The 27,742-nt window shown below is 44.1% G+C and overlaps 1 protein-coding gene across 1 annotated transcript in view; it reads left to right on the forward strand.

The window, feature by feature from the left end:
• Window positions 1-307: 307 nt before the first annotated feature.
• The window catches only part of Acoxl (acyl-CoA oxidase like), a 292,744-nt gene continuing 265,309 nt past the window's right edge, over window positions 308-27,742 (forward strand). Inside the window, exons 1-2 of the mRNA XM_037205208.1 lie at window positions 308-539; window positions 14,767-14,863. Of these exons, the coding sequence (XP_037061103.1) occupies window positions 415-539; window positions 14,767-14,863 (222 nt within the window). The 5' untranslated portion in view covers window positions 308-414. The remainder of the gene's footprint in view (window positions 540-14,766; window positions 14,864-27,742) is intronic.

Consider the following 27,742-nt stretch of genomic DNA (forward strand, 5'->3'; position numbering starts at 1 on the left):
TGGGAGCCAGGCCAAATGGCTGGGCGGGTGCTTCTGCTGAGTAGATGAAATGGCTTAACGCTGAGCATCTGGCTGTGGCCCAGAGAAATCAGACCAGCATCCCTTTCAAGGAGCTGACGCTTGCTTCTAGTGATCCACAAATCTGGAGAGACAACTTACTGGTGGGATAAGGGCTTAGAGTTCATGAGTGGTTCCTAGTAAGGATGGGAGAACACCGGTGGAGCTCAAATGCTCTGGACAGCTCTTTGCCTCAAGCCTAGGAGGGAGGGCGTGTGAGGGACAGGTGAAGAGGGAGGAGACAGGCCAGTCAGCTGGGAGGAAACCAGTCTAGTGGAATGATAGGTAGGAGGGCCCATAAGCCGAGAGTTCTGAGGAGGTGTGTAGAAAGAACAGCCTGCAGCCTCAACCACACAGATGGAGCCGACTCCCGACCTGGGCCTTGGGGACTCGTCCCTGCACCGCTACCTGGACGGAGAATTCTGGAGCTTCAAGAACGAGCTGCGCAGAGCCCTGGGGAGCTCTTCTCTCTTCCAGCCCAGGTACCCAGTGGAGTGGCGACTCCTGTCCCAGCCTGGGTTAGCCAGATTTGCCCCTGGTGAGGTCGGGTGGGGTGTGAGTTGTTCCTTAGTGGCAGCCAGCTTCATCCTCACCTCTGGCGAGGAAGGGAATCTAGCAGAAGTGTGGCCACAGCCCGCCACCTTCACCTTCCTGAGCTCCTAAAGCTGTCTGTCCCTCCTGCCACAACTCTCTCTGGATGCCGAGTTAAGGTTTGGGCTGGCTGGAGTAGGTGCTCAGACTCATTTTGCATCTAAATCTGCTTCTGAGTTTCCGCCTGGCCTGGCAGAGTACCACCGGAGGCGGGCAGAACCGGCAGAAAACAGAGATGGGGTGCTCGCAGCTGGGATGGACGCCCCGCCGCCGGGGAGGGGTGGGTACTGCAGTCTGGGTGGCTGAGCCAGTGCGGAGGAACCGCAAAGCTGGGGAGGGAGGTGATAGGTCCGTGGCACTGATATTGACGCCACCGCAGGCCAGACGGGGAGACCCAGGGGTTGGTGCAGCATAAGTTTATGGATGTAGAAGCGGCTCAATCATGAGAGTGAGCACTGAAACTCTTTTTCCTAGGTTCTGCTGGGTCATTGACCCCGTTTCGGAAATTCTGAAAAGCCTGATTACAGCCACTTTGTAGTTTTAGCATAGGAAAACCCCAATTTAAAATGTTAATATCATGCTTTCCACTTGGAAAGTGGAAGCAGGAGGATCAGGAATTCAGCGTTTTTCTCAGCTACATAGATCCAGACCAGCCGAGGCCACAAAGACTCTGTCTCAAAAACAAAACAACCCCCCCCCATCAAAAACACCCTAAAACAAACAGACAAAACTAAACAAAAGTCAGTGTGTTCCAGAGAGAATTAACCGACTCCCTCCTACCCAGTTATCTCAAGTGTAATTTGTCTCTCTTGAGAGCCTGGCCTTGGTGGCACACACCTTTCATCCCAGCACTCGGGAGGCAGGTAGATCTCTGTGAGTTCGAGGCCAGCCTGGTCTACAGAGCGAGGTCCAGGACAGCCAGGGCTACACAGAAAAAACCCTAGAGAGAGAGAGACTCCAGCTGCTTTCCGTTAAGACAAACACTAAAGAATTTATGGAAATGCAGAACAGTTTCAGTTTTCTTCTTAACTTTGTTTTATTTTGAAAAACAGTTTTTTTTTTAAATAAAGCACACTTAATGGAAGTATTATGTTTACTTTAAAATGATTTAAAGATTTGAAGTCTTTTCTGTAATAGCATCTAGGAGGATAACTATCAATAAATATAACTCAACCAAACAAAAGGAATTGAGAGGCTTCATTTTAGGGGTTCAGGGAATCCCTTTAGCCTATATTCACTTCTGTATCACCAAGCCTTCAGTTTATTTCTGGGCCGATGGCTCTTAGCCTTTCCATTTGGGTGACTGTATTTTAAAACATGGAACAGAATTCTACGATCCAAACTACTGATGTGGGCCAATAGAAGGTCACCAGCTTATATATCACACTGCCTCTTGGGGACAGAGGTAATGGCAAACCTGGATTGCAAAACCTCTGACTTCCTGTGTGCAACACTATAGGGTACTTCCCCCATCCCTACCCTGAACACTGAGTTCCTGACTGAGAGTGTAGCTCAGCTGGAGAGTGCATTCCTAAGGCTCAATCCAGGATACCACAACAAAACGAACATACACCACCCCCCCATACACACTCAAATGGAGATAATGTCTGAGCTCCTTGGCTGCTGTGAAGCATAAAAGAGAAACCCTTGAGTAGGGTTTTAGGAAACATTGGTTGAATGCTGTCCTAGTTAGGGTTATTTTTTATTTGGCTTACTCTTCCATATCATTGTTCATCATTGGAGGAAGTCAGGCAGGAACTCAAACCTGGAGACAGGAACTGATGGAGAGGCCATGGAGGGGTGCTGCTTTCTGGCTTGCTCCTCATGGCTTGCTCAGCCTGCTTTCTTACAGAATGCAGGACCACCAGCCCAGGGATGGCACCACCCACAATGGGCTGGGCCCTCCCCCATCAATCACTAATTAATAATTGCCTTACAGGCTTGCCTACAGTCCCATCTTATGAAGACGTTTTCTTTATTGAGATTCCTTCTGTCAGATGGCTTTAGCTTGTGTCAAGTGGACATAAACTACCAGCACAGGTGCATCCCCCCTTTTCTTTCCCTTTTACACTCACAGGAGAAAAAAGACAAACCCCGCTATCCCAATGTTTTGCCATTCTTTCTTGCTTATTTCATAATCTCAGAATCATAATAGCATAGATAATATTTTTACTGTTCCCTTCCCCCAGCCCCTGAGTGGTTCAAGATTCTGATATCTATATGAAAGTTCACTTTGTGCCATCAGATTTCATCTTTATGGGGTTAGAAGGTCAGGGCTCTTATTTCTGGATGAATATTCATTCTGCTATTGCAAAATCTGCCTGGAAGATGTAACTGTGAAATCTGCTTGTCCACGAAAGTGGTGTTAAGCCTCTTGTCGTTAATCCCTTTCTACACCTCCCCCTCAATGGGTCTTTGAAGTTCAAGTAGGTATTGAGGGTGGGATGGGGATTGTGTCAGCCCAGTTCTTTGAGTGTTCTGTACACAGTGGGAAGTTTGTGTAAGGTCAGACACTCTCAGAGTAAGAGTCCAGGAAACAACTTTTCCCCTGAAGAAAATAGTGTGAAACTTCCTATTTACTGAGATACTCCTCAGGGCAGGTTTTTGTCCTTGGTCCTCAGCAATAAGGAGCAGCAAGGGCTTAGCCCACTGCCCCCTACTGAGGAATGGTTCTTTCTCTTTCAAAGACTTGTTTCCAAGGCATATTTCCTAGAGTCCTCCAGACCCTGGGAACTCCCTAGCTTGCTAAAGTCTATTCCTTCTCTGTGGGGGGCCAGCTCCCACATTTACTTACCCCAGGGACTCTTGAGGGGTGAGGAATAAGAGATTTAGTTAGAAATATAGAGGAGAGAGACAGTTAGGAACACAGGATAGCCTCAGGAGGGCCTGGGTCAAAACCCACCAGCCCCTTCTGTCTAGTCTAAAGGCTTTTAAAGGAATGCCAAGGGGTGGAGCAAAAGACCTCTCCCCAGCACAACCAAGTGCAGACCATCCCAAACACCTGGTGACCATGCACATGGTCAAGCCATCCCCTAATGCAGCCCTGTTGTGTAAAGCAAGCTCAGACCTCGCTAGGAGACCTCTGTGGGCTCCCACACTTCTCTGTCATGCTGTTGTGATGATAGCATGCTGTCTTTCCTGAGAACAGGATTTTAGGTGACTTAAGGCTTGTGTGATCTGAATGTGGTTTTGCTCTGCAAGGATTCACGGATAAGATGTTTAGTTCCCAGTGTGGTGATGTTAAGTAGAGGTAGGACCTCTGGCATCTCTTAAGATTATCCCTTGCACATTCTCTGCCTTCCTATTTATCTTTTGGTTACATGTCCTGACAAAAGTAACTTAAGGAAGGCTTATTTTGGGTACCAGTTTCAGGTTTCAAGCATCACTGTGGAGGAGTCAAGGCAACAGGAGCTGGAGAAGGCTGGCCCTATCACACCCACCATTAAGAAGTAGAGTGACAGATGTCTGTGCTCAGCTTACTTTCTCCTTTTTATACTGTTCAGAATCTCAGCCCAGGGAATGATGCCGCCCACAGTGGGCTGGCTTTTGCACTCAATTTACTTCATTAACATAATCCTCCAGAAGTATTGCCAGGGGCTCATCTAGCAGGGGATTCTGGATCCAGTCAAGTGGATAACTAAAACTATCACAACATGTGTGGTAGTTTAGATGATATTGGCATCATATATAGGTTCATACTATTTGCATGCTTAGTCCGAAGTTGTAAACTATTTGAGAAGTATTAGAAAGACTAGGAGGCATGGCCTTGTTGGAGGAAGTGTGTTGCCAGGGGCAGCCTTTAAGGTTTCCCAGGCCCAGTCTCTCCCACTCTCTCTCTTCCCTTCCTCTCTTTCCCTCCTCTCTCTCATCTCTCTCTCCCTCCCCTCTCTCTCCCTCGCCTTCCTCTCTCTTCCTCTTCTCTCCTCTCTTTGTCTCTGTCTGTCTGTCTCTGTCTCTCTCTGCTTGCAGATCAGGATGTAAAGCCCTTAGTTACTTCTCCAGCACCATGCCTGCCTGCTTGCTGCCATGCTCTCTGCCATGATGATAATAGACTATTTCTTTGACACTGTAAGCAAACCCCCAACTAAATGCTTCCTTTTATAAGCTGCTTTGGTCATGGTGTCTTTTCACAGCAATAGAACAGTAATTAAGAAACCATGTGATTTTGTTTTCCCACCCTTGTGATACCACCTACCATGTGATCTTTGCCAGAGCAAAAACTGGCATCATGCCCATGCCCTTGCACCTCCCTCTCTCTCTCTCTCCCCCTCTCTCTCTCTCTGATGTGTTCATGTGTGAGTCTGGTTGCATGTGTGCCGAAGTGCATGCGTGGAGGTCAGAGGACTAACGTTAGGTGTTGGTACTCCCCTTTCTACACTGCTTAAGGAGTCTCTCGTCTCTGGTTCCCACTTCCCATAGGCATGCTGGGATTACACACTGTCATGCTATAGCATCCGGCTTTTATGTAGGTTCCGGGGAGCTCTCCTCAGGTTATTAGGTTTGCAAGCAAGTTCCTCTACCCATTGAGCCATCTCCCCAGCTCAAACCTCTTTTCTTTATAAACTATACAGACTTTGTTATTTCATTATAGTAGCAGAGAGTGCCCTTATACAAGGCTTCTCTCCGGGGGTTGAAGGGGTTGGGAAAAGCAGTGCGGAAGTGAGATGTGCTCCTAAACACTTCTCATTTTGTTTACTTTCAAGCAGAGGCTCTGCCACGGCAGACCAGGTGGTGAGCGGTTGCTTCATCTTAGGGGTATGTCACACTCTTCAGCCAGACAGCTTCAGAAGCCCTGTTAGTAGGTGTTTCTGTTCCTCTAAGGCCTTGTCATGCTTCACAAGGCTCCCTTTGGATGTTTCCCGATGTTTCTGTATCTCCTTTCTCTTCATTTCCTTCTTTTTTCTTCCTTGGAACAATTCATCTTTTACTTCCTGCCTTTTTCATGTTTAATTTTTTTCTCAATCTTATTTATCCACATAAGTATTTCATACTATTCAAATACCCAAAGAGTCAAATAATATTGGAAATAACGTTTTCTTAATGGTTCCCTCTCTAAACACAATTTTAAAATTGTGCTAAAACACATATAACATAAATTTTTACTATGACGAACTATACATATACATATACACATATATACATGTACACATATATACATATGCATACACACATACATATATATATACTTTAGTGGCACTGATTACATTTGCACTGTTGGGCTACCATCACTACCAACCATCTCCAGAACTTTCTTATCTTCCTAAACTAAAACTCTACCCATTAAAGACGAGTTCCCCCTTTGCTCTTAGCTCCTGGAAGTCATCATTCTGACTTCTCTCTATGACCCTTGCAGATACTACACATGAAAGGAACCACACAGCACTGGTTCTTTGTGACCAGCTGGGAGAGACGTGATCCAAAGGAGATGTGCTTGTTCCACAGTTCTCCCTCTGACCACTGGATGCCCGTTCCTTGAGGGCTATTGCTGCTTCTCAAGGCAAATGGGAATGTGTGGCTGTATTTGTGTTCTTACTGGAGAGAAGGATGGTCCTGGTACCACCTTATGGTTGTGAAGTAGTCTCTCAGAAAAGATATGTGTGTCCTTTTTTAGGTTGCCAGTGTATGTATGGGGGTCCCTAGCTACAGTAAAGCTTCCAAAGGTGGCTTCTTCTCACCCCATCTCTCCTTCACTTCTTCCTCCTCTCTTTTCCGTCGTTCTTTCAGAGAAGAGATGAAACTTAGAGAACATACAATTGTTTATTTAGGTGTTCACTTCAGTAACATTCAGTGTATTCAATGTTGTGCAATCAACACTGTGACTTCATTCCAAAGTTTAATCACTCCTGGAAACATTCTGTAACCATTCAATAATCACTTCCTGTTTCTCCTCCAGTCTGCCCTCTGGCAAGCAGTGATCGACTTTCTCTCAATGAATTCTGCTTCATGCTGGGAAAATGGAAGCCCATCAGGGAGAATCCAGGGCTCTGCAGACCAGTGTTCTTTCAATCTTCTGCAGATCTAGAACTTAGCAGGATAAAGAGGTCTGGGCGCCTTGTGTTAGTGTGTTGTGAAAGTCTCCCACCCACTCCTCAGCCTCTGCTCTTTCATGCAACCCTATCCACTCATCAGGCAACAGATGGCACTTCCTGGCCCGCCCCAAGGTGTCATTTTTGAGTGATAACATTCAATCCTTTACTCCTACTTGTAGGTGTGACTCACGGGATAGGCGTGCTGATTGAAGGGCAGAGTATTGCCTCTGAGGTCTATAGGTACTGACCCTGCACCAGGCAGAGAATGTTCCACCTTCAGTCAGGCCTTGTCTGGGCACCTGTCCAGCTAGAGAAGGTGGGTGTGTGGGGGTAGGAGAAGGAGAGGGGAAAGGAAGAGGCAGAGAGAGGTAGGAGTAGGGGAGAGGTGGCAGGAAGGGATGAAAGAAGAGCAGCCTTCAGGTGAAAAGGACTAGGACACCTGCCTATGAAGGACACTTCATTGCCAAGGGGCTCTGGACCCAGAATACATAGGCCTGTGTGTGTCAGCACAATGTAAATGTTTTATAATTTACTTGGCTATTAAAGATGACAATAAGGGAGAACTATTGTGAAAAGCACAGAAAAGGCAGATTAAATAATTTGGGAAGGGGATCAATAGGATTTGATGATTATAAAATACATTTACATGCTCAGTTTGAGGAATTCCCTTGCAGTGCTGATGAAGCAGAATTCATTTCCGTTGCTTCTCCACAAAGCATAATCTTACTAAAGTCAACGTTTGTCCTCCCAGCACGCCCTTCTCAGCATCGCAAGAACTAAAGCAGAGGCCACAGAGAAATGTTGCTTCTTGCTCTTCCTTGCTCTAAATGGCTTGCTCAGCTTGCTTTCTTAGGCAATCCAAGATTGCCCATGGGTGGCACCACTCACAGTGGACTTGCAAGAGCCTTCTAGATGGCAAGGACTCTTTGTAGGCAGAGCAAGGCATCATAGTGGTTGAGGATGTTTCCTTATTCCTTGCCTGGCAACCTCTGCCCTACCACTTTGTTATCCCTACTTCTTGTTACAGGTTAGTTTTGTCTATTTTTAGAATTTAATATAACCCGAATCATTCAGTTTGTTCTCTCAACTTTTTATGGTGTGTTCTAATTTAATGATCCAATCCTACAGTACAATGGGATGAAATGAATGAACTATGGATATAACAATCACTGGAGACAACTCTCATTAGCCATGCTGAATGGCAGAAGCCAGACACAAATGAACAAACACATAGTGTATAATCCAATTTCTTCAATATTCAAAAGAAGTAGACAGTAATTTATGGAGGTATAAGCCAGGATAGCAGCCAGCCTTGGTCAGGAGAAAGGAAGTAGAGGCTTACAGGGAAACTGAGAGCATGTTCTGTATGCTGGCTTGGGAACACCTTTCCTCCATTGACTTGGGTAGGGAGTTACACAGGTAAACGTACTTGGCAATAATTTCGTGAGATATAACTTATAAGGCATGCCTATGTTCTTGATACATTACATATTATTAGAGTGTTTTAAAAATAAGATGCTAGAGGTGAAAAAAGCAAGATTCAAGTTCCTGTCTCCCAATTTTGTATGCATGTATGACAATAATGTATGCACTTGTTATTTGTGCATAAGTAGGAAGTTACTCTAAAGGGTAGCAGGCTGTGTGACATTACAAACTGTCTCATATCATGTCTGGGCTTTGGAGCTTCTGATCTGGCTTGCTATGGCTCAGTCTCCTGCAAGACAACATTTCGGTTGTTGTGTAAGGCTTGACCAGAACTGGGAGGACCACTCGTAAGATGGTCCATTGAACACGGTTGTGGATAGGAGGTCTCATCTCTTCCTGCTGTGAATCTCTTCAGAAGGCTGCCCAAAGACCCTCATGTCATGATAGCTGGCTTTTTCTAGAGCCAGTGACTTGAGAGAGCTCAACATAATGTTTTCCTGATTAACACATGCCATTTATGTGTCTCAACACTACATCCCTTCTTATTTCTAATTTGCCATTCATGAAAAACCATAGCTATTTATCTGTTCTCCTATTGGTGGAGACCTGGCTGTTCAGCTTGGAGTTTTTCCACATTAAGCTGGTATGACAGCTTCCTGTAAGGATTATTGTGAACACGTGATTCCATTTCTGTTGAGTGAAAATGCAGGACTGTGACCATTGGGTTAAAGGATGGCTATATGTTTAGTTTTTATAAAGCCTGCCAGATCGTTTCAAGGGCTTATACTACTTTACACTCCCACAGCGAGATAGGAGTGTTGTCTTTACATTATAGCCTCATCTCACTCATCAGCAGCTGATAGCATCACTTAAAGCAATGTTAGCTGGCCAGATGGGCACACACTGGCATCGCATTATGGTTTTAGTTTGCTTTTCCATGATGCCCGTTGACATTGAGCGTTCTCTTCTGTGTTTGCTCGTCATTTGTGTATCATTTTATGTGAAGCATCTGTTCAGAACTCTTGGAGTGTGTGTGTGTGTGTGTGTGTGTGTTTCTGTGGAATTTCATCCCTGTGTATGACCAACACTACAGTCAGGTGCACAACATCACAAGGTGACCTCTTTGTGTTTCTCCTGTAGAGTCAACCTCTTTCCACAGCCCCAGCCTCTGGCAGCCACTGAGGTGTTTTCCATTTCCATTATTTTTGTCATTTTGAGAGTGCTATAAAATGGCATTTGCACAGTATTACTTTTTTTTTTTTTGGTTTTTCAAGACAGGATTTCTCTGTGTAGGACTGGCTGTCCTGGAACTCACTTTGTAGACCAGGCTGGCCTCGAACTCACAGAGATCTGCCTGCTTATGCTTCCAAGTGCTGGGACTAAAGACGTGCACTATCACTATGGCCACTACCACCACTGGCATTTATTTATTTTTTATGTATGAGTGCTCTGTCTGTATGTACACCTGCATGGGCATCAGATCCCATTATAACTGGCTGTGAGCCACCATGTGGTCATTGGGAATTGAACCCGGGTCCTCTGGAAGAGCAGCCAGTGCTCTTGACCGCTGAGCCATCTCTCCAGCACCGAGGATTAACCTTTTTGAGATTGACTTTTTTACGCTCGCCTTTGAGAGCCATCCAAATGATGCTCGTTTTGTATCTCTGTATGGATACAGCACAGTGGGCCTGTCTACTCCCCACATGAGGGACATTTGGATTGTCTTTAGGGCTTTTCCCCATATGCAAAATGTTTTATAATCATCTTTTTTAGTTAGCCTAGAAAATAACAGATTTCATTATGACACTTTCATATGTATATATTATTGTACCTTGCTCATATTTTCCTCTTGCTACCCTCCCCCACCCCCTCACCGTTTCACCTTTGCCCCGAATGTCTCCACCCCTTCACACAGAGTTCAATCTAAATCCTACATCTGTAAGACTGTGTCCAGTTTTGGATGGTTGCAAATAAGCTGTTTTAAACATTTGTGGACAGTTTGAGTCTTGTTGTTTGATAAACAAAAGGTTTCTTTTCTCTTGGGTGGATACTTGAGAGTGGAATCATGGGTTGTATGTGAAGTACATGTTTAATGCCATGAGAGACTATCAAACTTTTCCAAGTGGCTGTACCGTTTCACAATCCCAACACCAGTAATGAGACATCTGGTGGTTTGGCGTCCTTGCTCACGCTTGGCATGATCTATTTTTATCTTAGCCACTCTTACAGACATGTGTGACTTGACTCTGTTTTCACTTAGACCTTGTGCCTTGGTCTTAGCTTTATGAACCATGCTTCCTGGAGAGAGCTCTCATTTTGAGAGTTCATTACTGCCCCTAAAATACCCCCTTCCCAGCAACTCCTCTCTCAGGACAGGTGGAGCCTCGTATCTTTGACTTTAGTTCCTGCTAGTTGCATGCCATAATGCAGAGAACTTTTCGGTAATTGGTGTTCTCAGTATTCTCTTTTTCAAGAACAATCCCACACAGAGCACTGGTAGCCGAGTCAGGTGAGGGAACTGCTGGGGTTACAGCTGGACCTCCTCTGCCATGTCACTACTCATCATGGCTGACCCAAGATGTCCCTGAGCATGCCAGACCTGGCTCCTAATTCTGGCGTGAGTGCCATTGACTCTTAGATTTAACAAGTCTCTTAGTTCTGTGGGACCCCTGTATGTAGAGTGAGACCGGGGAGCAACATCTGCCACATCTCCATATTTTGCAGACTCAGGAAAACAGAATAGGAATTTTAGCTGCGAAAATACTAAGTAAACTGTCAGGTCTGACTTATATCCCATTGCTATACAAACGGTGTTTGAAGTGACCAACAAAGGTCTTTAAATGAGGAAAATATACCATCAAACCTGCACATGCTTAGAGCTTTAGAGTGTTTGTGACTTTGTACGGCTCTGGTTTACCAGCTGCCTAACTTCTCAGTCCCCTGCTTTAAAGACTGTTAGACAAAGCACAGGGACAAATAACCAAACGAATGGAAACACATGAGCTATGAACCAAAGGCTGAGGGGCCCCCAACTGGATCAGGCCCTCTGAATAGGTGAGACAGTCGATTGGCTTGATCTGTTTGGGAGGCATCTAGGCAGTGGTACCAGGTGTTGGGCTTGTTGCATGAGTTAGCTGTTTGAAACCTGGAGCTTATGCAGGGATGCTTGGCTCAATCTGGGAGGAGGGGACAGGACCTGCCTGAACTGAGTCTATCAGGTCGATTCCAGTCCTCGGGGGAGACCTTGATCTGGAGGAGATGGTAATGGGGGGTGGGCTGGGGGGAAGGGAGGGGGGCAGGAAGGGAGAGAACAAGGGAATCTGTGGCTGTTATGTAGAACTGAATAGTATTGTAAAATAAAATAAAAAAATAAAAAAAAGACTGGTAGACATTTAGGTGGACTATAGTGATGAACAAATATTCATGTTTCCAGGTGTTCCCTAATGCTTTTCATCCAGCTCTGATTTGATCTCTGTGATAACTGTAAGTCAGTTGTGGTGACAGTTCACATGAAGAACAAGTTCCATCTAGTGGTTGTTTTAAGTATGTGCTTTGAAATGTGTTTTACAGTCCAACAAGAAGGTTCACATTTACTGCCAAACCCGATGACCTGGGTTGGATTCCCCAGAACCCATGTGGTGCAAGGAGGGAACTGGCTGCTTCAAGCTGTTTTCTCATCTCCTCATGCACGATGCCATGTTTGGTTTTCAAAGTCAGAACTGACTGCTGGAGGAATTCAAGTTGGAGACGTGTTAGACTAGGGCTTTAATCGCCGGAAGCCTGGCGCTGCGGTTCTGCAGCTGTTGTAACGAGGCTTCCAGCCGCTGTGAGTGGGTATGGCACATCAGCTTTACAGAAACAAGCATTATAGCTCTCGGGCAACTGATATTAGGGCTCTCAGCTTGGGGTGTCTGAGACCTTGGTCCTTAGAGCTTAGAAGTTCCTGAGACCTCTTCCAGCGACCAGGACCCACAGCTTTTCTTCTCTGGCAACAGAAGTCACAAACTTCCGTTGATTTTCGTTTTAGGCTCTTTGCCCTATCTTGCCTTCTCTGCTTCCACTGTCCTGGTTCTTTCTACCCTCGATGATCTTTGACCTTTCCAGCTGCCCTTTTGTCCCTGTGGCTCTTGATGGCGGCTCTCTTTCCAGCTGCTACTACCACTCTCCTGATGCTTTGTCTTCCCGTCACGTCACCAGCTCAGCCCACTCTACTAGGACAAAGGTCAGAGTAAGACAAGAAGAGACTACCCAAGAGAAGCCTGAGTTGGAGGGGCCCAGAGGGTGTTTAGGGTGAAACTGCTTTATCTGATGTTGGATGCATGCAACTATAAATTTGTCTAAACCCATAGACTATACTCCATCAAGAATAAGTCCCAAGGAGCCAGAGAGATGGTTAAGAGCTCTTCCAGAAAACCCACATTCAGATCTCAGCACCCACATCCCATAACTCATAATTACCTATAACTCCTTGGAAGTCCCTTCAGCCACGAAAGACGGTTTCACGGGATTTAAGACCTGCTTTGATCATTCTTTTGTTCTTGAGCTAAGAACAAACAAACAAACAGACAGACAGACAAAAACCAAACCTGAATCCTCTCGCCTCAGGCCTCTGTGGCTTCAGATGAGAAATTTGTTGCCATCCCTGTAAATCTTTCCCTTTGCATTGGTTCTCTCAAGCTGTCTTCCAAATTTTTGCTTTTAGTTTTTAGACTTTGAATTGTGATACATCTCAGTCCATTCATGAAAGTTTTCTCATGTGATAGACTCATCTCCCAAAGGTTCCCACCTCCAAATGCATCACTTTGGTGATTAAGAGTTGAAAAGGGAGAGGACCAGCTGGGGCAGTGGTGGCACACACCTTTAATCCCAGCACTGGAGACAGAAGCAGGCTGATCTGTGAGTGCCAGGCTAGCAGCCTGGTCTACAGAGCCAGTAGACAGCCAGGACTACATAGAGAAACCCTGTCTCGGGGAGGGGGGGGGAGAAAAGAGAGAGGACACAAATCTTCAGACCTAGCACTTTCTCATGGAGTTCACAGACTTACTCCCTGTCACCTCCATAGGTTCTACTTTCATCAGAGAGGTGTTTTTATTTTTTAAATTAATTTTGGCTACCATATTTTTCAGTTATATAATTCCTATATAATGCCCCCCTTTCAAGCAACTTATATTTCTTTGGTGAGAATTTTTCCATTTGTTTTAAGAGAGTTTGAATTTCTTACAGTAATATTATTTTGATGCTCGTTTTAAGATCATTACTCTAATATTTCAGTGTCTGATTGTGTTAGGGTCCTGGAGAAGTCCCACAAAAGACTACCAGCCATGTATGCAATCAACAAGAGCATTTATTACCAGCATGCTGGAGCTGTCCACCCTACATAAAGGCAACCCTGAGAGAAGCTCATAGGCTCCTTTTAAGCATAGCCAAGGGGAGTTTTAGGGACAATTAGGTCATCTCAGATATGATTGGCTTACATGAATGACAATCATATTAGTATGTTCTAATTGGCTAGGGCTAGTCAGGGGCTAGTTAAGGGTACAGCTTTCCCATTTTGGGGCAAGTTTGGACAAATCCCAAGCTCTGTCCTTATTTGAGCTGCTGTGGAGGCTGGCTGGCCTAGTACAAGCTGACTGTGGGGGCTGGCTCAGTGGCCCAGGCTTGGCACATCTTATTTCCTTTGTCCCTGTTGGCAGGGGCACCAGTGATTAATTGCCCTTTGTTTGTGGCTTCCTCAGAAACTGTCTGTCCAGTTTCAAGAGGCAGGAATTAAGGCCTAGTTTTTAACTGAGTTATTAGGACAGGCTGTCATATTTGCCTGGCCCTCTTAGATTCATCTTGGTATTGCCATCATACCGTCAGAGACAGAGGCTAATATCAACCCTGGATGAGGTTCTTCTAGGCTTCTGCTGTGATCTGCATGGAAATATTAGATGACACAGAGGAAACTCTCCTCTTAGGTTTAGGCTTCTTGAGAAATAGATGCCAAGATGGAGCTAGACATGCCAGAGACTTAATGGAGGAAAATAACTGTGAAGGACAAAAGTATTGGGGGATTGGTGAAATACAGATGGGCAGGGTGGACCCTGTGATAGGAGACAGGAAGAGAGCTTCTTGGGTAGTCCCTGACACAGCACAGCCTAACCCTTTGCCACAGTTATGACAGAATGTGGGTGGGGTAGGAGAAGGGCAGAAGTTTCATACTGGGCAAGAGTAGTTTTGACACTACTAGGTCAAGCTCAATCACCTTCCTGGACAGCCAGACAGGAGAGTAACTTCCCAGTGACTCTGAACTTCATTCCAAAGCATGGTGGTGGAGCCAGAGACTCCCTGACTTGACTCTGAATAATTCTCCCCACACTCTCACAGTCTAGTCCTTATACCACATGGGTTCTACTCTGTGCCCCCTCTCTCCACAGAATCTGTCCTTGAGTCATCCCAGGCTGCGAAAGTATCTGCAATCTTTAAAGCTCTGTAGAGGAGATGGAATGGCAGCCTAATTTTAACTCAATCTTATCAGGAAACCCCCCCCTTTCTGCTCCCAGCCAACCTCAGGTGTTGTTACACACCCTGGGCAAAAACATCTGTTCTCTCAGAGCTCTGGATTTGGTTCTGGCAACTTACAGACTCAAGGTCTTAATGCCCGTGTGGTATCATTTCTGTGCAGGTATGATTTAAGTTTGGATGAAATGAGAACTTTGACAAATCAGCGAGTGAAGTTTGTCCTGAGTCTCCCTCTATTAAAGCATGTACTCCAGGAGCAGGTAAGTGACACCATTATTTCTGCAGGAATGTGAGCGTGTGAATACGTGTCTCTGTCTCTGTATGTGTGTGCCTGTAAGAAAGCAAGACATGTTTTATTTGCTTTTACAACGTTGTGTAAACTCATTAATCATGGCCCAAAGCACTAACACAGTCATTAAGAGCAGAGCGTGTTCTGCAGCCCCCTCTCTGCCTCAAACCCCAGACGGGGTCAGTTTTCTTGGACCACGTATTTACTCCTCCCAGACTAGAGAAGAAAAGAATCACAACAGAAGTAACAAAATGTCCATTCATAAAACTGGTATAACTCAGGTCATCAAATAAAAATTGCTGACACATGACGAGCAACTTATTTAAAAAAAAAGTTGGAAACATTTTAAACTTGTCCCAAGTTTATGAGTCTTGGTCATCTAAAAGTTGCCATTTTTATGTCACTGATACTGTTTTAGTCAGCTTAGCCTCATGATAAAGAAGGAGCAGAAGAGAGACAGTGAGATGGGAGTGTCCTCTGCCGTGCTAGTGTTAGAAACTGTATATTCTGTAGTTCTATATCCACTTCCTTCTCATCCAGCTCAGCAGTTTCCTTAAAACCTCACACAGGAAAAAGGCACTTTCCTTCAGAGCCACGGGGAGGGGCCTGAAGACCTCAGTGTGGGAGATGCTGAGAGCTGAGGGTACCTTGCAGGAAGCTCAGCCTCTTGAGAGGTGGGGGTTTTCCTCTGTAGCTCTCATGGAGTACCAGTCAGAGCTGGAGTTGGGCTCAGATCCAAATGAGAATAGATCTGCCAATTCCTCACCTCCGAGTACCAGTCCTGAGGAGATGTAAGGGCTGACTCCAACATTTCAGGAGGGGATTTCAGTGCCTAAACACAACTTCCCCTTAATGTAGCCAGCAACCTTGAAGTGACTGCACTGCCCTTCAGTGGAGAACATGTAGAAAGATGTTTACTTAGAAAAGACAACCCCTCACATAACAGAGCACATGGTTGGAAAAAAGCAAAACAAAACCATGTTTCATTACAGCCATTGCTCAAGATTTTAAAGCTAATAAATTGCCAATCAATATGCACTTAGAGCTATGAGTATACATAAACCCCCTGTTGTAATTATTTTCCATTGGCAACTTATAAAAGGAAACATTTAATTTGGAGCTCATGCTTGCAAAAGGTTAGAGTCCATGGTTACAGAGTGTAGCCAGAAGTTTCTTCACTCTCACCCAGCCCTCCATGGTCTAGACAAATCTCTCTCACCCAAGGTCCCACAGCTGCTCGGACCCAAGTAAACACACAGAAGCTTATATTATTTACACACTGTATGGCCTGTGGCTTTAGCTGCTTGCAGCTGCTCTTTCATCTTAAATCAACCCATTTTTATAAATCTATATGTTGCCACGTGGCCGTTGTTACCTGTCTGCTGACATCATATTGCTCCTTCGGCAGTGGGGCTTGTGCTCTCTGCTTCTGCCTTTCTTCTTTCCTGTCTCTCTCCTTGGATTTCCCGCCTGCTTCTAAGCTGCCTTGCCATAGGCCGAAAGCAGCTTATTTATTAACCAATGAGAACAACATATATTCAAAGCATACAGAAAGACATCCCCCAGCAGTAAAGGGTTCGAGTCTATAGCAGCAGGCAGGCAGTCAGGCATGGCGAGAGAGCAGTAGCTGAGAGCTTACACTGTGATGTATGAGCACAAGGCAGAGAGAACTGAGAATGGCCTTTGAGACCTCAAAGCCTGCCCCCAATGACACACCTCCTCCAACAAGGCCGCTCCTTCTGATCCTTCTCAGAGAGTTCCACCAACTGGGAACCAAACATTCAAATACATGAGCCTATGGGGGACAGCCCCTTTTTGCTCTCAGCGCTGTCATTAGAGATCAGAATTCATTCATCCACTGTGGGGCTGGTGGGAAGGTAGACTCCTGCCATGAGACCAGCCCTCTGCCCCCTTAATCAACCCATTATATCTAGAGCTCAAACTAATGCCAAGACTCAAGACACTGATGTGAAAGTTGATCCTTTAATGAGGCTTGATAATCACTTTCCTGCTTGCTGACTCTGAAGGATTAACCTTTGTAATCAAATTCTTAATGAAGTGTGTTGAACCCTCGATTCAGTTACCTTCCTGTTTTTGCAGCTCCCCTAGTGGCTTTAGGCAGCCTGGACCACTTTCTGTCCTGAATGAATGGATCTAATTCCTCCATGAGGCTCAGGATTAGCCCTTGAGTATCCTTCTGGTTCATCTCCTTTTGATGAGTTATTTTGACACATTTGGCTCCCTTCTCTGTGTGAATCTGCAGAAATCAATGAAACCGAAGGAAAGCAAACCAGTTGTCAGTACAGCAGGCACATCTCACTGGGCAGATGTTATGAGACTTGGCGGCACATCTGTGTTCGAAGGTTCTCAGATCCCACCCTCAGACAGCTGGACAAGCTGTCTACATCCCAGAATCCTAGAAGTGTTATATGATTCATGCTGCCTCTCAATAAAAAATATCTAGTCATGGCTGTCCTGCCCATTCAGAAAGCGTACCAGGCCTTTCCCTCTTTCCCCGGCCCCTCTGCCATATTGCTGTTAACTTTTATGAGTGAGCCAGTGAGCTCAGAGGCAGAGTGCAAGTGTGGTGATGATGTTTTCAGGCACACCGTCAGGGAGCCTTACTTGTTCCAGTTCTTTGCAGACAGTCCACAAGCCAAGAACAAGCCATTCAAAAATATTTCCATTCTGCGTCTTCTCTGTGTGACACAATGTTTCAATCATCTTAAAGGGGCAAAACATTATCTGAGACCAACTAAAGTGTGTGTGAGTGTGTGTATGTTCCGCTCTCCCTCTCACTTCATTCCTCCCTCCCTTTTTCCTGTGTGTGTGTGTGTGTGTGTGTCTTTCTCTCTGTGTGTCTTTTTTTATCTCTAGCTTTTTGTATCTCTCTGTGTGTCTCTGTATGTTTCTCTTTCTGTATCTCTGTGTGCCTCTCTCTCTCTCTCTCTCTCTCTCTCTCTCTCTCTCTCTCTCTCTCTCTCGTGTGTGTGTGTGTGTGCGTGTGTGTGTGTATGTGTGTGTGTGTGTGCGCATACATAGAAACATAGGATACATAGTGTGAACACCACCACTGCACACTGTACTGGTACCTCCTATATGGTTTCTAGTAACATCAGCTTTGTGTGCCTCAGCCAAGAACTTTCTTGTTCCCCTGGCAATTCCAGGATTGGGTCCTAGGTGGAGGCACTGCTGTAGCCCAGTGAAGAGATTAAAACCTCAGGATGATTGTCCGCTCTGTGGCAGGCCTGGGGTAGGAGCTTTCATTCCTTCCTTTGGAGCTGTTACGGTTTGTATGTGAAATGTTCTAGGGGTTCATGCACTCGAGTCCTTGGCCCCAACTTGAGTTTTGTTTTGGGAAGTTATGAAACCTTTGGGACACAGAATCTAGGTGGTGAACCTAGGCCATTGGGGGCAAGCCTTGAGGGTTACGACCAGACCGTCTTCCAGTCCTGTTCTCTTTTAGTTCCTGACACATTCAAGCTCTTGCTGCCATGAACTCTGCCATGCTCTCTTTGCCTGCCATGATGGACGGAGACCATGAGCCAAATAACCCTCTCCTTTAAGTTGTTTCTGTCAGGAGAAAAGTAACTGACATAGGAGCCTGGTCACGTGTGGCAGCATCTTTAGAGACACTTGTCCCTGGAAGCCGATAGAGACTGAAGGTCTATACAATCATCATAACAGAGAACGACGGCACAAAATTAAAACTCACATAATTTGCAGCAACAGCATTAGGAACTTTGAACTGGTAATTGTACTAAATGTTTATCACATTGTTCATGGTGTTCCCAAGTACAGGTGAAAAAGACTGGTAATTGACTTGAGGTGAGTTGTGTCAATTGTATGTGGAACTAGTTGAGTAGATTCAAGCACAGGTCATTGACTTATTAGGCTTTTCAGCCTGATGCTGCTATACATTACAGTCAGCTGGGGAGCACTGAAAATTCTTCTAGCAAGTCCCACCCCTGACCCAGAAACTATCTCCAATTAATTACGTCTCTCAAGGAAAATTCTTCAATGGAGCCTCACTGGGCATACAAACAACACTTAAGGATAAGCCTCATGTCCAATATTGGATGGCCAACACAAAACAAACTCAGCAGTATTTTGTTGTTTATTTTTTTCCTCTTAATTCTTTGTCTGGGCACTTTAAAAAAAACCTCTTTTGCTTATATATTATGGTTTCCAATTTTGTGTCTTTTTAGGATTTCTCTGTGTGTGTGTTTCTAAATTTGTGTTTTTTGTTTTGGTTTTCCCCATTTGTTTCTTTGTTTTGTCCTAATCTGGTTTGTTTTTTATTTTATATTGCTATTATTATTACATTATTATTATTATTTTAGATGCCTGTTTGTTTTATAATGAGGGAAAGAAAGGGCATGGATCTGGGTAGGTGGGGAAGGGTTGATGGAGGAGAAACTATAACCAGAATGTTTTATATGGAAAAAAATCTATTTTCAATAAAAAATTTCTTCTGTCTAGACTTTTGCCCTGACCAGTGAAATTAGCATTTAAATCACTGGGTGATTCAGAATGCACCTAGGGTTTAGTACTGCTGCGCCATGCTTTCTTCCTGGGACCCTTGCAGTATTCTCCCAAACTGCTCCCATTCATCAGCCAGTCTTTCTCCTAGTCATGGCCCAGGGTTGGCTCATAGGGACATTCTAACTCAACATTTCCTTCTCCAGGAAGGAAACAGCTGGGATCAGACTATTCTTGGCCATGTATGGGGCTGGCTGGGGATAAATTCTTGGATAATGAAATACCCACCCCATGGCTGCTCCTCATCTCCACCATCTCTCCTGAGACTGAAAGAAAAGTTCTCCCTGTAAGACCTGATGCCACCACCATCTCGATAATCTGCATAGAGAGGGGCACTGTACCATGACCCAGACCAGTGGTCCTTAGGTATGCATGGTCTGAAGATCCATGGACATCTCTGGGATGTTTGCAGGTGCTATCTGAAAAGTAAATGCCCAGTTCCCTAGGAGTGTGATGCAGGGTTTGCATTCCAAACTAACCCAAATGGCACCTCCCTGCAAAATCAGATGTGAAAGCTGAGGCGTCTTTAATTAGGCCAGCTATTCAAAGAGTTTGTAAAATGTAGGATAACTCTATTCTTCTTACTGTTTTTTTTTAAATTGTGTTACTTACAGAGTTACTTTGGTATGCAATGAGTTTATTGTTATTTACAATGAATAAGTACCAAATTTATCTGTTCTAATTACCAACATGGCAAATTGCTAGTTATAGCCATAAATAAAAGCTCCTTAACATTCTCAGTAGTTTTTCTCTTTCTTTTCTTTTCTTTTTCTTTTTTTTTTTTTTTTTTTACAATTATTTATTTACTTATTTATTTGTTTTGTGTGTGTATGTGTGTGGACACACATGTGCCACAGGGTGCATGTGGAGGTCAAAGGCAACCGGTGAGAGTAGGTTCCATGTGTGTCTTGAGGATCCAAGTCTGGTGGTCAGGCGTGGTGGCAAGCACCTTTACCCACTGAGCTGTCTCATTGGCCTCCCAGTAGTTTTTAAGTGTAAAGGGGTTCAAGGACCTTGAAGTTTGAGAAACACTGATTTAAATCATCCACAGTTTCCAGGAAGCCCACTCTTAGGAGCTTGGAGGGGACTTGGAGAAGACCGATAGCCTGATACCCGTCTGTGTCTATCCTAACTATCTATTACTTTCATCGGAAAACTCACTTTTGAGTGTTTTATATTTAGAGAGACGTGAGTTGGTGACTAAGACAGAGTGACATTCTAAGGTCAGGTCGGTTCACCTCGGAAGGGGTTTGAGAGTGAGGAAAATGGTTACTTTCCTGATGACCTCTGAGAAGTAAGACTGTCCCAGGAAGTCAGGAGTGTGTTTCAAAATTCCAGCTGAACAGGGACTATGTCAAGAAGCCAAGGAAGTCAGTCTGTCATTGGTCCTTCACGACAATCCCATCCTGTTCAGGCCCCAGACACCAACTTCGGTCCCTATTGGTCATCTGGATCATGACAGAGAAGCCTTCTCCCACCCCGACCTTGTGCCGGCTCCTGACTTGCTCTTTCTGAGATCTTTCCTCTTTGGCCTTGGCTTTGGCTTCATTTTTGGCCCTCTGGCTTCTGTTTGTCCTAGAACCCTGGCTTTTCCTAGCAGGCTGTGACAGCCTGCTCTGGATCTTGGTCCTCTGTGCTGCATTTGGCAGGAGTCTTTGTCCCAGCTCCAGCTCCACAGGCTTGGATGCTCGCCACTTGGCCAGCACTCTGGCCAGGCCAGCCCTGGCCCCATGGGATGCTGTGGAGGAGTTGAGCAGAGATGACAGGATGGAGTGGACTGTTTATAGAAGTCCCTCTGTATAGATTGGCATTCGAAGTGTGTTGTCATCTGTGAGGACCACAGGGATTTCTTCCAAGAGCCTGCCAGGGAGTGAGTTGCCTGCCAAGGGACTCTAGAGCAGCTGGGATCATGGTGCTGTTTATTTCTTGATACTGTGACCGTTCTTCACAAATAAAATCTTTTTATCTGAAAACTTAATTACGACTTTTGCAGTAAAGTATTGTGTGAAAGGTAACAATAATTATTACTTGCTACCATTTGTTAGGCCCCTTCTGTGTGCCAGGTGAGGTAATTCACTCATTTTACAGTTATTTACCAGCTCCTTGCTGTGAGCCAAACCCCAAAGGGGAGGAAGTAAGGCAAGTATTTGTGGAGCTTATATTTTAGTATAGGAGGAGACACTGTGGAGTAATAAACATACACATTTATGGTATACCAGACAGTGATAGACCTGTAACTAAAATCAGACAATAAATTGGAGAGAAAAAAAGATTAAAATTGTCTTTGTTGGCAGATGATATGATCTTATAGTAGAAAACTATAATAATTCACAAAAAATATGTTAGAGCTAGGAAATTCAGCAAAGTTTCAGGATAAGATCAATATGCAGAAATATTTTGCATGTTTATATGTTAAAATGCATGATCAAAAGAAAGTTAATTTTATTTACAAAAGCATGACAATAACAAAATGCTAAGGGATGATATAAACTGAAGAGGCATAACACTTACATATTGAGAACTATTCAGAGTGCATCCAAATTTAAAACTTTTTTTTTTTTGAGACAAAGCTTCATTTTGTAGCCCTGACTGACCTGAAACTCTATATAGATCGGGTTGGCTTTGAACTCACAGAGATCCATCTCCTGCCTCTGCCTCTAGAGTACTGGGATTAAAGGCATGTACTATCATGCCTGGCTTACAATTTAAAACTTTTGTGCATCAGGGTGATGTGGATTGAATGTATCCCTCCCAGCTTCTGTGCTGAAAACTTAAGGTCCACCATAGCTGTGTTGAGAGGTAGGGCTTTTGGGATGTGGTTAGAATATGAAGACTCTGCTCCTGTATTAGTATCTCTCTCTATACAAGAGAGATTCATTACTGCAACTTTTAGGCTGTGATGCAGCTATTCTAACAATGGCTATTTACCAACAGAAAGTTCACGAATCCAGTAGTTGTTCAGTCCACCAGGCTGGAGATCTCAGCTGGTTTCTGTATATGCCAGGGTCCAGAAGAAGCAGGCTCTAATGCTGGTGAAGGAATGGACTTGCCAGTGAGAGCAAGGACAAACAAACAAAGCAAAAGGTCCTTCTTCTATGTCCTTTATACAGGCTGCCACCACATGGTGTGGCTCAGATTCAAGGTGGATCTCCCCACTTCTAATGATTTAAGAAAAATCCCTCACAGAGGTACCCAGCTGCTTGGGTTTTTGTCAGTTCCAGATGTAGTCAGGTTGACAACCAAGACTAGCCATCACAGCTTCCATCAAAGGGTTTGCTTTTCTCAGTGGGTTTTATGGTTCCCATAAGGGTGAGTTTTTGTTCTGTCTTCCACCATGGGATGGTACAGCAGGATGCTTGTCAGATGCAAGACCTTCAGCCTTGAACTTTCTAGGCTCCATAACTATAAGAAATAAATTTCTGTTCTTTATAAATTACCCAGTCTCAGGTATTCTGGAATAGCACAGAATGGACTAATGGAATACTAGCATCAGAGTGAAGAGACAGTCCGTGAGATGGGAGAAAATACTTGCATATCACTTTTTTTTTTTAAGACAGATAGCTGTAAAATGTAAAGAACTCCCTCAATTCAACTACAAACAGCCGTGTTAAATAACAGGTGGCATGATCTTATATGTAGGAAACAATGACAATAATTTGTTTTAAAATGGCCAAAGGACTTGAAAAGACTTTTCTCTAATGAAAATATGCAAATGACCAATAAATACACGGAATGATGCCTGACCATTAATCATTAGGGAATTGAAGATCAAACCTGCGGTGAGATACATATTTCTTTACACCAGCGGTTCTCAATCTTCCTAATGCTGTGACCCTTTAATACAGTTCCTCATGTTGTGACCTTCCCCCATCCATAAAATTGTTTTCATTGTTACTTCATAACTGTGATTTTCTACTGTTATGAACTGTAAATATCTGATGTGCAGAATATCTGATATTCAACCCCTGTGAAAGGGTCGTTTGACCCCCAAGGGGGTTGTGACCCACAGGTTGAGACCCACTACTTTACACCCTTTAACATAGCTATCTATAAAAAAAATGAGACAATCCCTCAAGGACAGAAAAATGTGAAACCCTTATGTGTTGCTGGTACTGGGTAAAGCTATATAGCATCTGTTCAAGACACTGTGGTATTTCCTTAATTAAACATTTCATTAAAAATTAAATCACATGATACAGAAATTCCATTTCTTAGTATATGCCACAACAAGTGAAAGTAGAGTCAGGTAAATATTTGTATATATGTGTTTTGATCACAGTTATCCGGAGGAGCGGAGCTTTCTTTATGTCAAGGCTGCTCTGAAGGTACTGCTATTCAGCTAATCCTTCCGGGAAGCACCGCCACAGACCCTTGGAAGCTGGGCGCTTAGTTGACTCCAGATCCAATCAAGGTGTCAACCGACATTCACCGTCACACCACGTTAACAGCATCATTGTGTACAATAGCTAATGTCTGTCAGCAGAGGGAGGAAAGAACAAAATGAGGCATGTAATGCAAAACAAAAATATTTAGATTTTAAAAGTAAGGGAAAGTTGACACCTGTTCCATGGATGACTCTTGCAGCCATTATGTCTAAAAAGAATGAGGCTGTCACAAAAGGACAATTACTGTGTGACTCTATGAGGGGTGTATGCAGTAATCAGATTCAGGGAGACAAGGACTAGAACGCTGGTTATCATGGGCTGGGGGAAAGGTAGATGAGGAGTTTTTAATTGGTTTGGCTTTCCTCAGAGTGGGTAAAAATGGGAAGCTTCTGGAAGTTCTGAGTGAAGCAGGACGTGATCGGATATTTCACCAGGAGCCTTCCCAGCTGCTGGGGCAGGACTGATATTGACAAGAGTTGAGGGGATTTTTACTTCCCTAAGAGAGAGCTGGTGCTGGCCAGGACCAGACTGGCTGTAGTCAAAATGACTGAATTAGAGATCTGAAATCCGATTGAAAAGGCAACAGGATCTGCTGACAGATGGCTAGACAGAGCGGAGAGGAGAATGAGGACCGTTCTGTGCTCAGCTTGACACGGAGTCAGGAGTCAGTCTTTACTTATGATTGGAAATTCGAGATGTATAGGATAGGATGCAGAAAATCCTGAGTACAGGGATGAATTAAGAGCTGTGAAGCTGGATGGAGCTCCACATGTGTTGGCGGAGAAGAGGAGGCTCAAGGACTGAGTCTGGTGGATTCTGGAAAAGGATCAGAGTGAAGACTGGGGTGGGGGACTGGCCAGGGAAATAGGTCACAAGCAGAAGAGAGCTGCAAGTAATTTTTATATGTTATACAATGTGCTGTACAAACTGGGCATGGGGGTACATGCAATTGCCCAAGTAAACTCATCAGAAAGCTGAGACAGGAGGATAAAAAATTTAAGACTACTTTGGGCTGCATGACAAGATCTTGTCTCAAAAACAAACAAACTCCTCCTAGGAAAATTATAAAGAAAAGTTTATTCCCTATTTTACAGGCCACAGGCCATGGGGCCAATGTTTACAGGAAAAGGTTAACCTATCTAAGGTCAAATGCTAGAAGTAACAGAGGCAAAAGTCAAACTCCACCTGCTTGATTCCATAGCCCAAATGTAGTAAAGCTCTACCCCCGCATTGTGTTCCTGTTGTGAGGAGGAAGAAACAAAGGCTAGAGCACAGAACTGCATAACTCAAGAGAAGAAAGAGGCATTCTCTGTCTTTCAAGTGCCCCTGATCTATTGGGCCAGGGCTAGTGTGGAAATGGCCAAGTGAGGGAGTGTGCAATGTCAGCCCACCTGGGCACGCCTGGATGGATGCCGGCCATACGAAGCTGCAAAGGCTTCGACTCTTAACTGTATGTAGTTACATGAGGGTAGGGAGAAGATACTCTAATGAAGATTCCTGGGCAGAAGTCATCCTGACTTTTGAGTATGAAGACAAGCTGTTGTGATTTGGGATAATCTCAACATGGGTATGGATAACACCGGTGGCTCCTGTGGCATCCTTCTTACCCCGTGGCAAAAGTAAGCTTGAACACAGGACTCAAGGCCAACCATCAGAATCTAACTTCAGGACCAGTGAGCAGGTAAGGGTTGTCATGCAGGTGGAGAAACCAGGTTTCAGATTCATGCTGGCCATGTCCAGCTGAGGTCATGAGTTCTGGGCCATACAAGGTTATTTTCTCTGGTTCCTGTACGGGGATCAACTTTTTCTTACCCCATGTTTCAAGCTCATTTCTTCACCTTCTAGTCATGCTGTGAGGTTTGGAGAAGTCACACAATTACAGATAGAGATTATAGAAAAATTCACAAAACTCACTGGAAGAATTGTTGAAAATTCACATTGTCAAGGTAAGATATGCTCACTTCAGGAAAATTAAAATTATCCACACACACAGACTCATAATAACATATCTAACTAATAATGGGCTTATGTATGCCAGTCTTGTTGTCTTTTTCAGTGCACTTCATATATATATATATATATATATATATATATATATAATATTCGTTATTATATATATTGCTTTTAAAATTAATTTGGGGTGGTCAAAATGTAATTTTCTGTTTCATTTTGGAGTCAGATAGATGAGGGTTCATAGTTGGCTTCTTCATTGATAAACCCAAGCCCTTGCCTCTCTGAGCCTTGGTTTCCTTCATGCACCCTAAAGGGTTCATGGGAGGATCACATGACATCCATGTGTTAGGTTCTTCAGACAGTATTTGGCAATGAATGAGCACTCAGTGATATTATGATTTACTATCGAGTTTTTAGGAAGCAATCTTTTCATCTTTCAAAATGTACAGTGACTTAAGCAATTTTTGTCCTTGGACAAAAATGGATGAGCAATCATTAATTTCCATTGAGACTATTGTCAGATGCCTTAGTTTGCATTCACAAGAAAGAAACCTCATGTATTGAGCTGGTAAGGCCAATAGAGAAATTCATTATTACATGCTGTCAGTATCGACTAACTCTGTGATTATTCTTTAGCTGGAAAAATTTCCAAATGTAGGTACGTGGGTAGGGACTTAGGAGGCATCTGTTGCCAAGGGAATGTATATCATTTTGAGTTAAGAATTTGGAAGAATCTTATTTTGTCAGAATGCTGCAGTAATGTGTTCATGAAATGAAAACTAGCCTTAGATAAAGCCATGGGAATGCCACTTTTATCAGCCCTGTACTGGTTTCTTCTGGAGTAGCCAAAAGTTCCTGGGAGGAGAAGTACATGAAGTACACAGTTAGTCTTTGTTACCAAATGTTTCCAGCACTCTGTTAGGACACTCTACACTGTGATCCCAGTAACCATCATGGGACATGAAAGCCAGACAGAGAGGCTGCACTGAGATGATCAGATTTTCTTGAGATGGTAACTGGAGTCATTGAAGGTTCTCATCGTTGGGAAAGGTGTGACATGAGACTGATTTTGGAGGTGTCTGGTGGCATCATCACAATTTACTGGTTGATTCCAAACACATATGGATGTGCAAAGGACCTAGAATGGTTAACACAATTCTGTAACAGAACCAAGCTGGTGGGCTCTCATTACATGATTTCAAGGCTCATTAGAAAGCTTCTAAGATTATGTCTCTGATAAAAAGACAGATATATCAAGGGAACCGAATAAAGAGCCCTGACAGAAATGTACATTTGATCAATTGATTTATTTTTGATAGTGTTGCCAAGGCAACTCAACAAGAAAAGAAATATCTTTGTGATAAATGATGCTGAAGCAAATAGAAAAAAAAAAAACCCTAGATCCCCACCTCACACCACATGCAAAAGTAATTTGAGGTGTATTATATAGCTTTTTAGAACACAGATTTTAGAATCAGCTCACAGAAGAGCAAAGATTATCTTGTTGACTTTAGGACAAGCAAGAGTTCCTGAGGGGGTGGGAGGAAGGAGGGAGGGGAGAGCATACTCTCTAGGCCCCACTGAATGTGTACAAGCTAAAGGTGATAAATTGGTCTTCATTAAAAATGGAAAATTGATGATGACCTCTCATGAGGACATGCCTCTCACAAAGGATCTCCTTCATCCTTCTCTGGAAAAGTAGAAGAAACACAAGAATAGGTGCCCATGGCAGGCCCCAATTTCTGCTTCATGGATGTGGAACACCCCAAATGCTATAAAACAATGCCCTTGCTGTGCGCAAATGGCAGTCTTGTGTGCAGGCTGCTCCGCTGGCCTCCATCAGCCCACAGGTGGAAAAGCAAGGCTGATAGAAGGCTGCGCCTTCAAGAGGAAACAGTACTAAAAGTGCCCGAATTTACAGCTACTGTAGGCTGCCTGTGGGTGCAGAGGGTCCTTGTGGGCATGTTAAC

The sequence above is a fragment of the Peromyscus leucopus genome, chromosome 4, assembly GCF_004664715.2.
Source record: "Peromyscus leucopus breed LL Stock chromosome 4, UCI_PerLeu_2.1, whole genome shotgun sequence".
Taxonomy (NCBI): Eukaryota; Metazoa; Chordata; class Mammalia; order Rodentia; family Cricetidae; genus Peromyscus; species Peromyscus leucopus.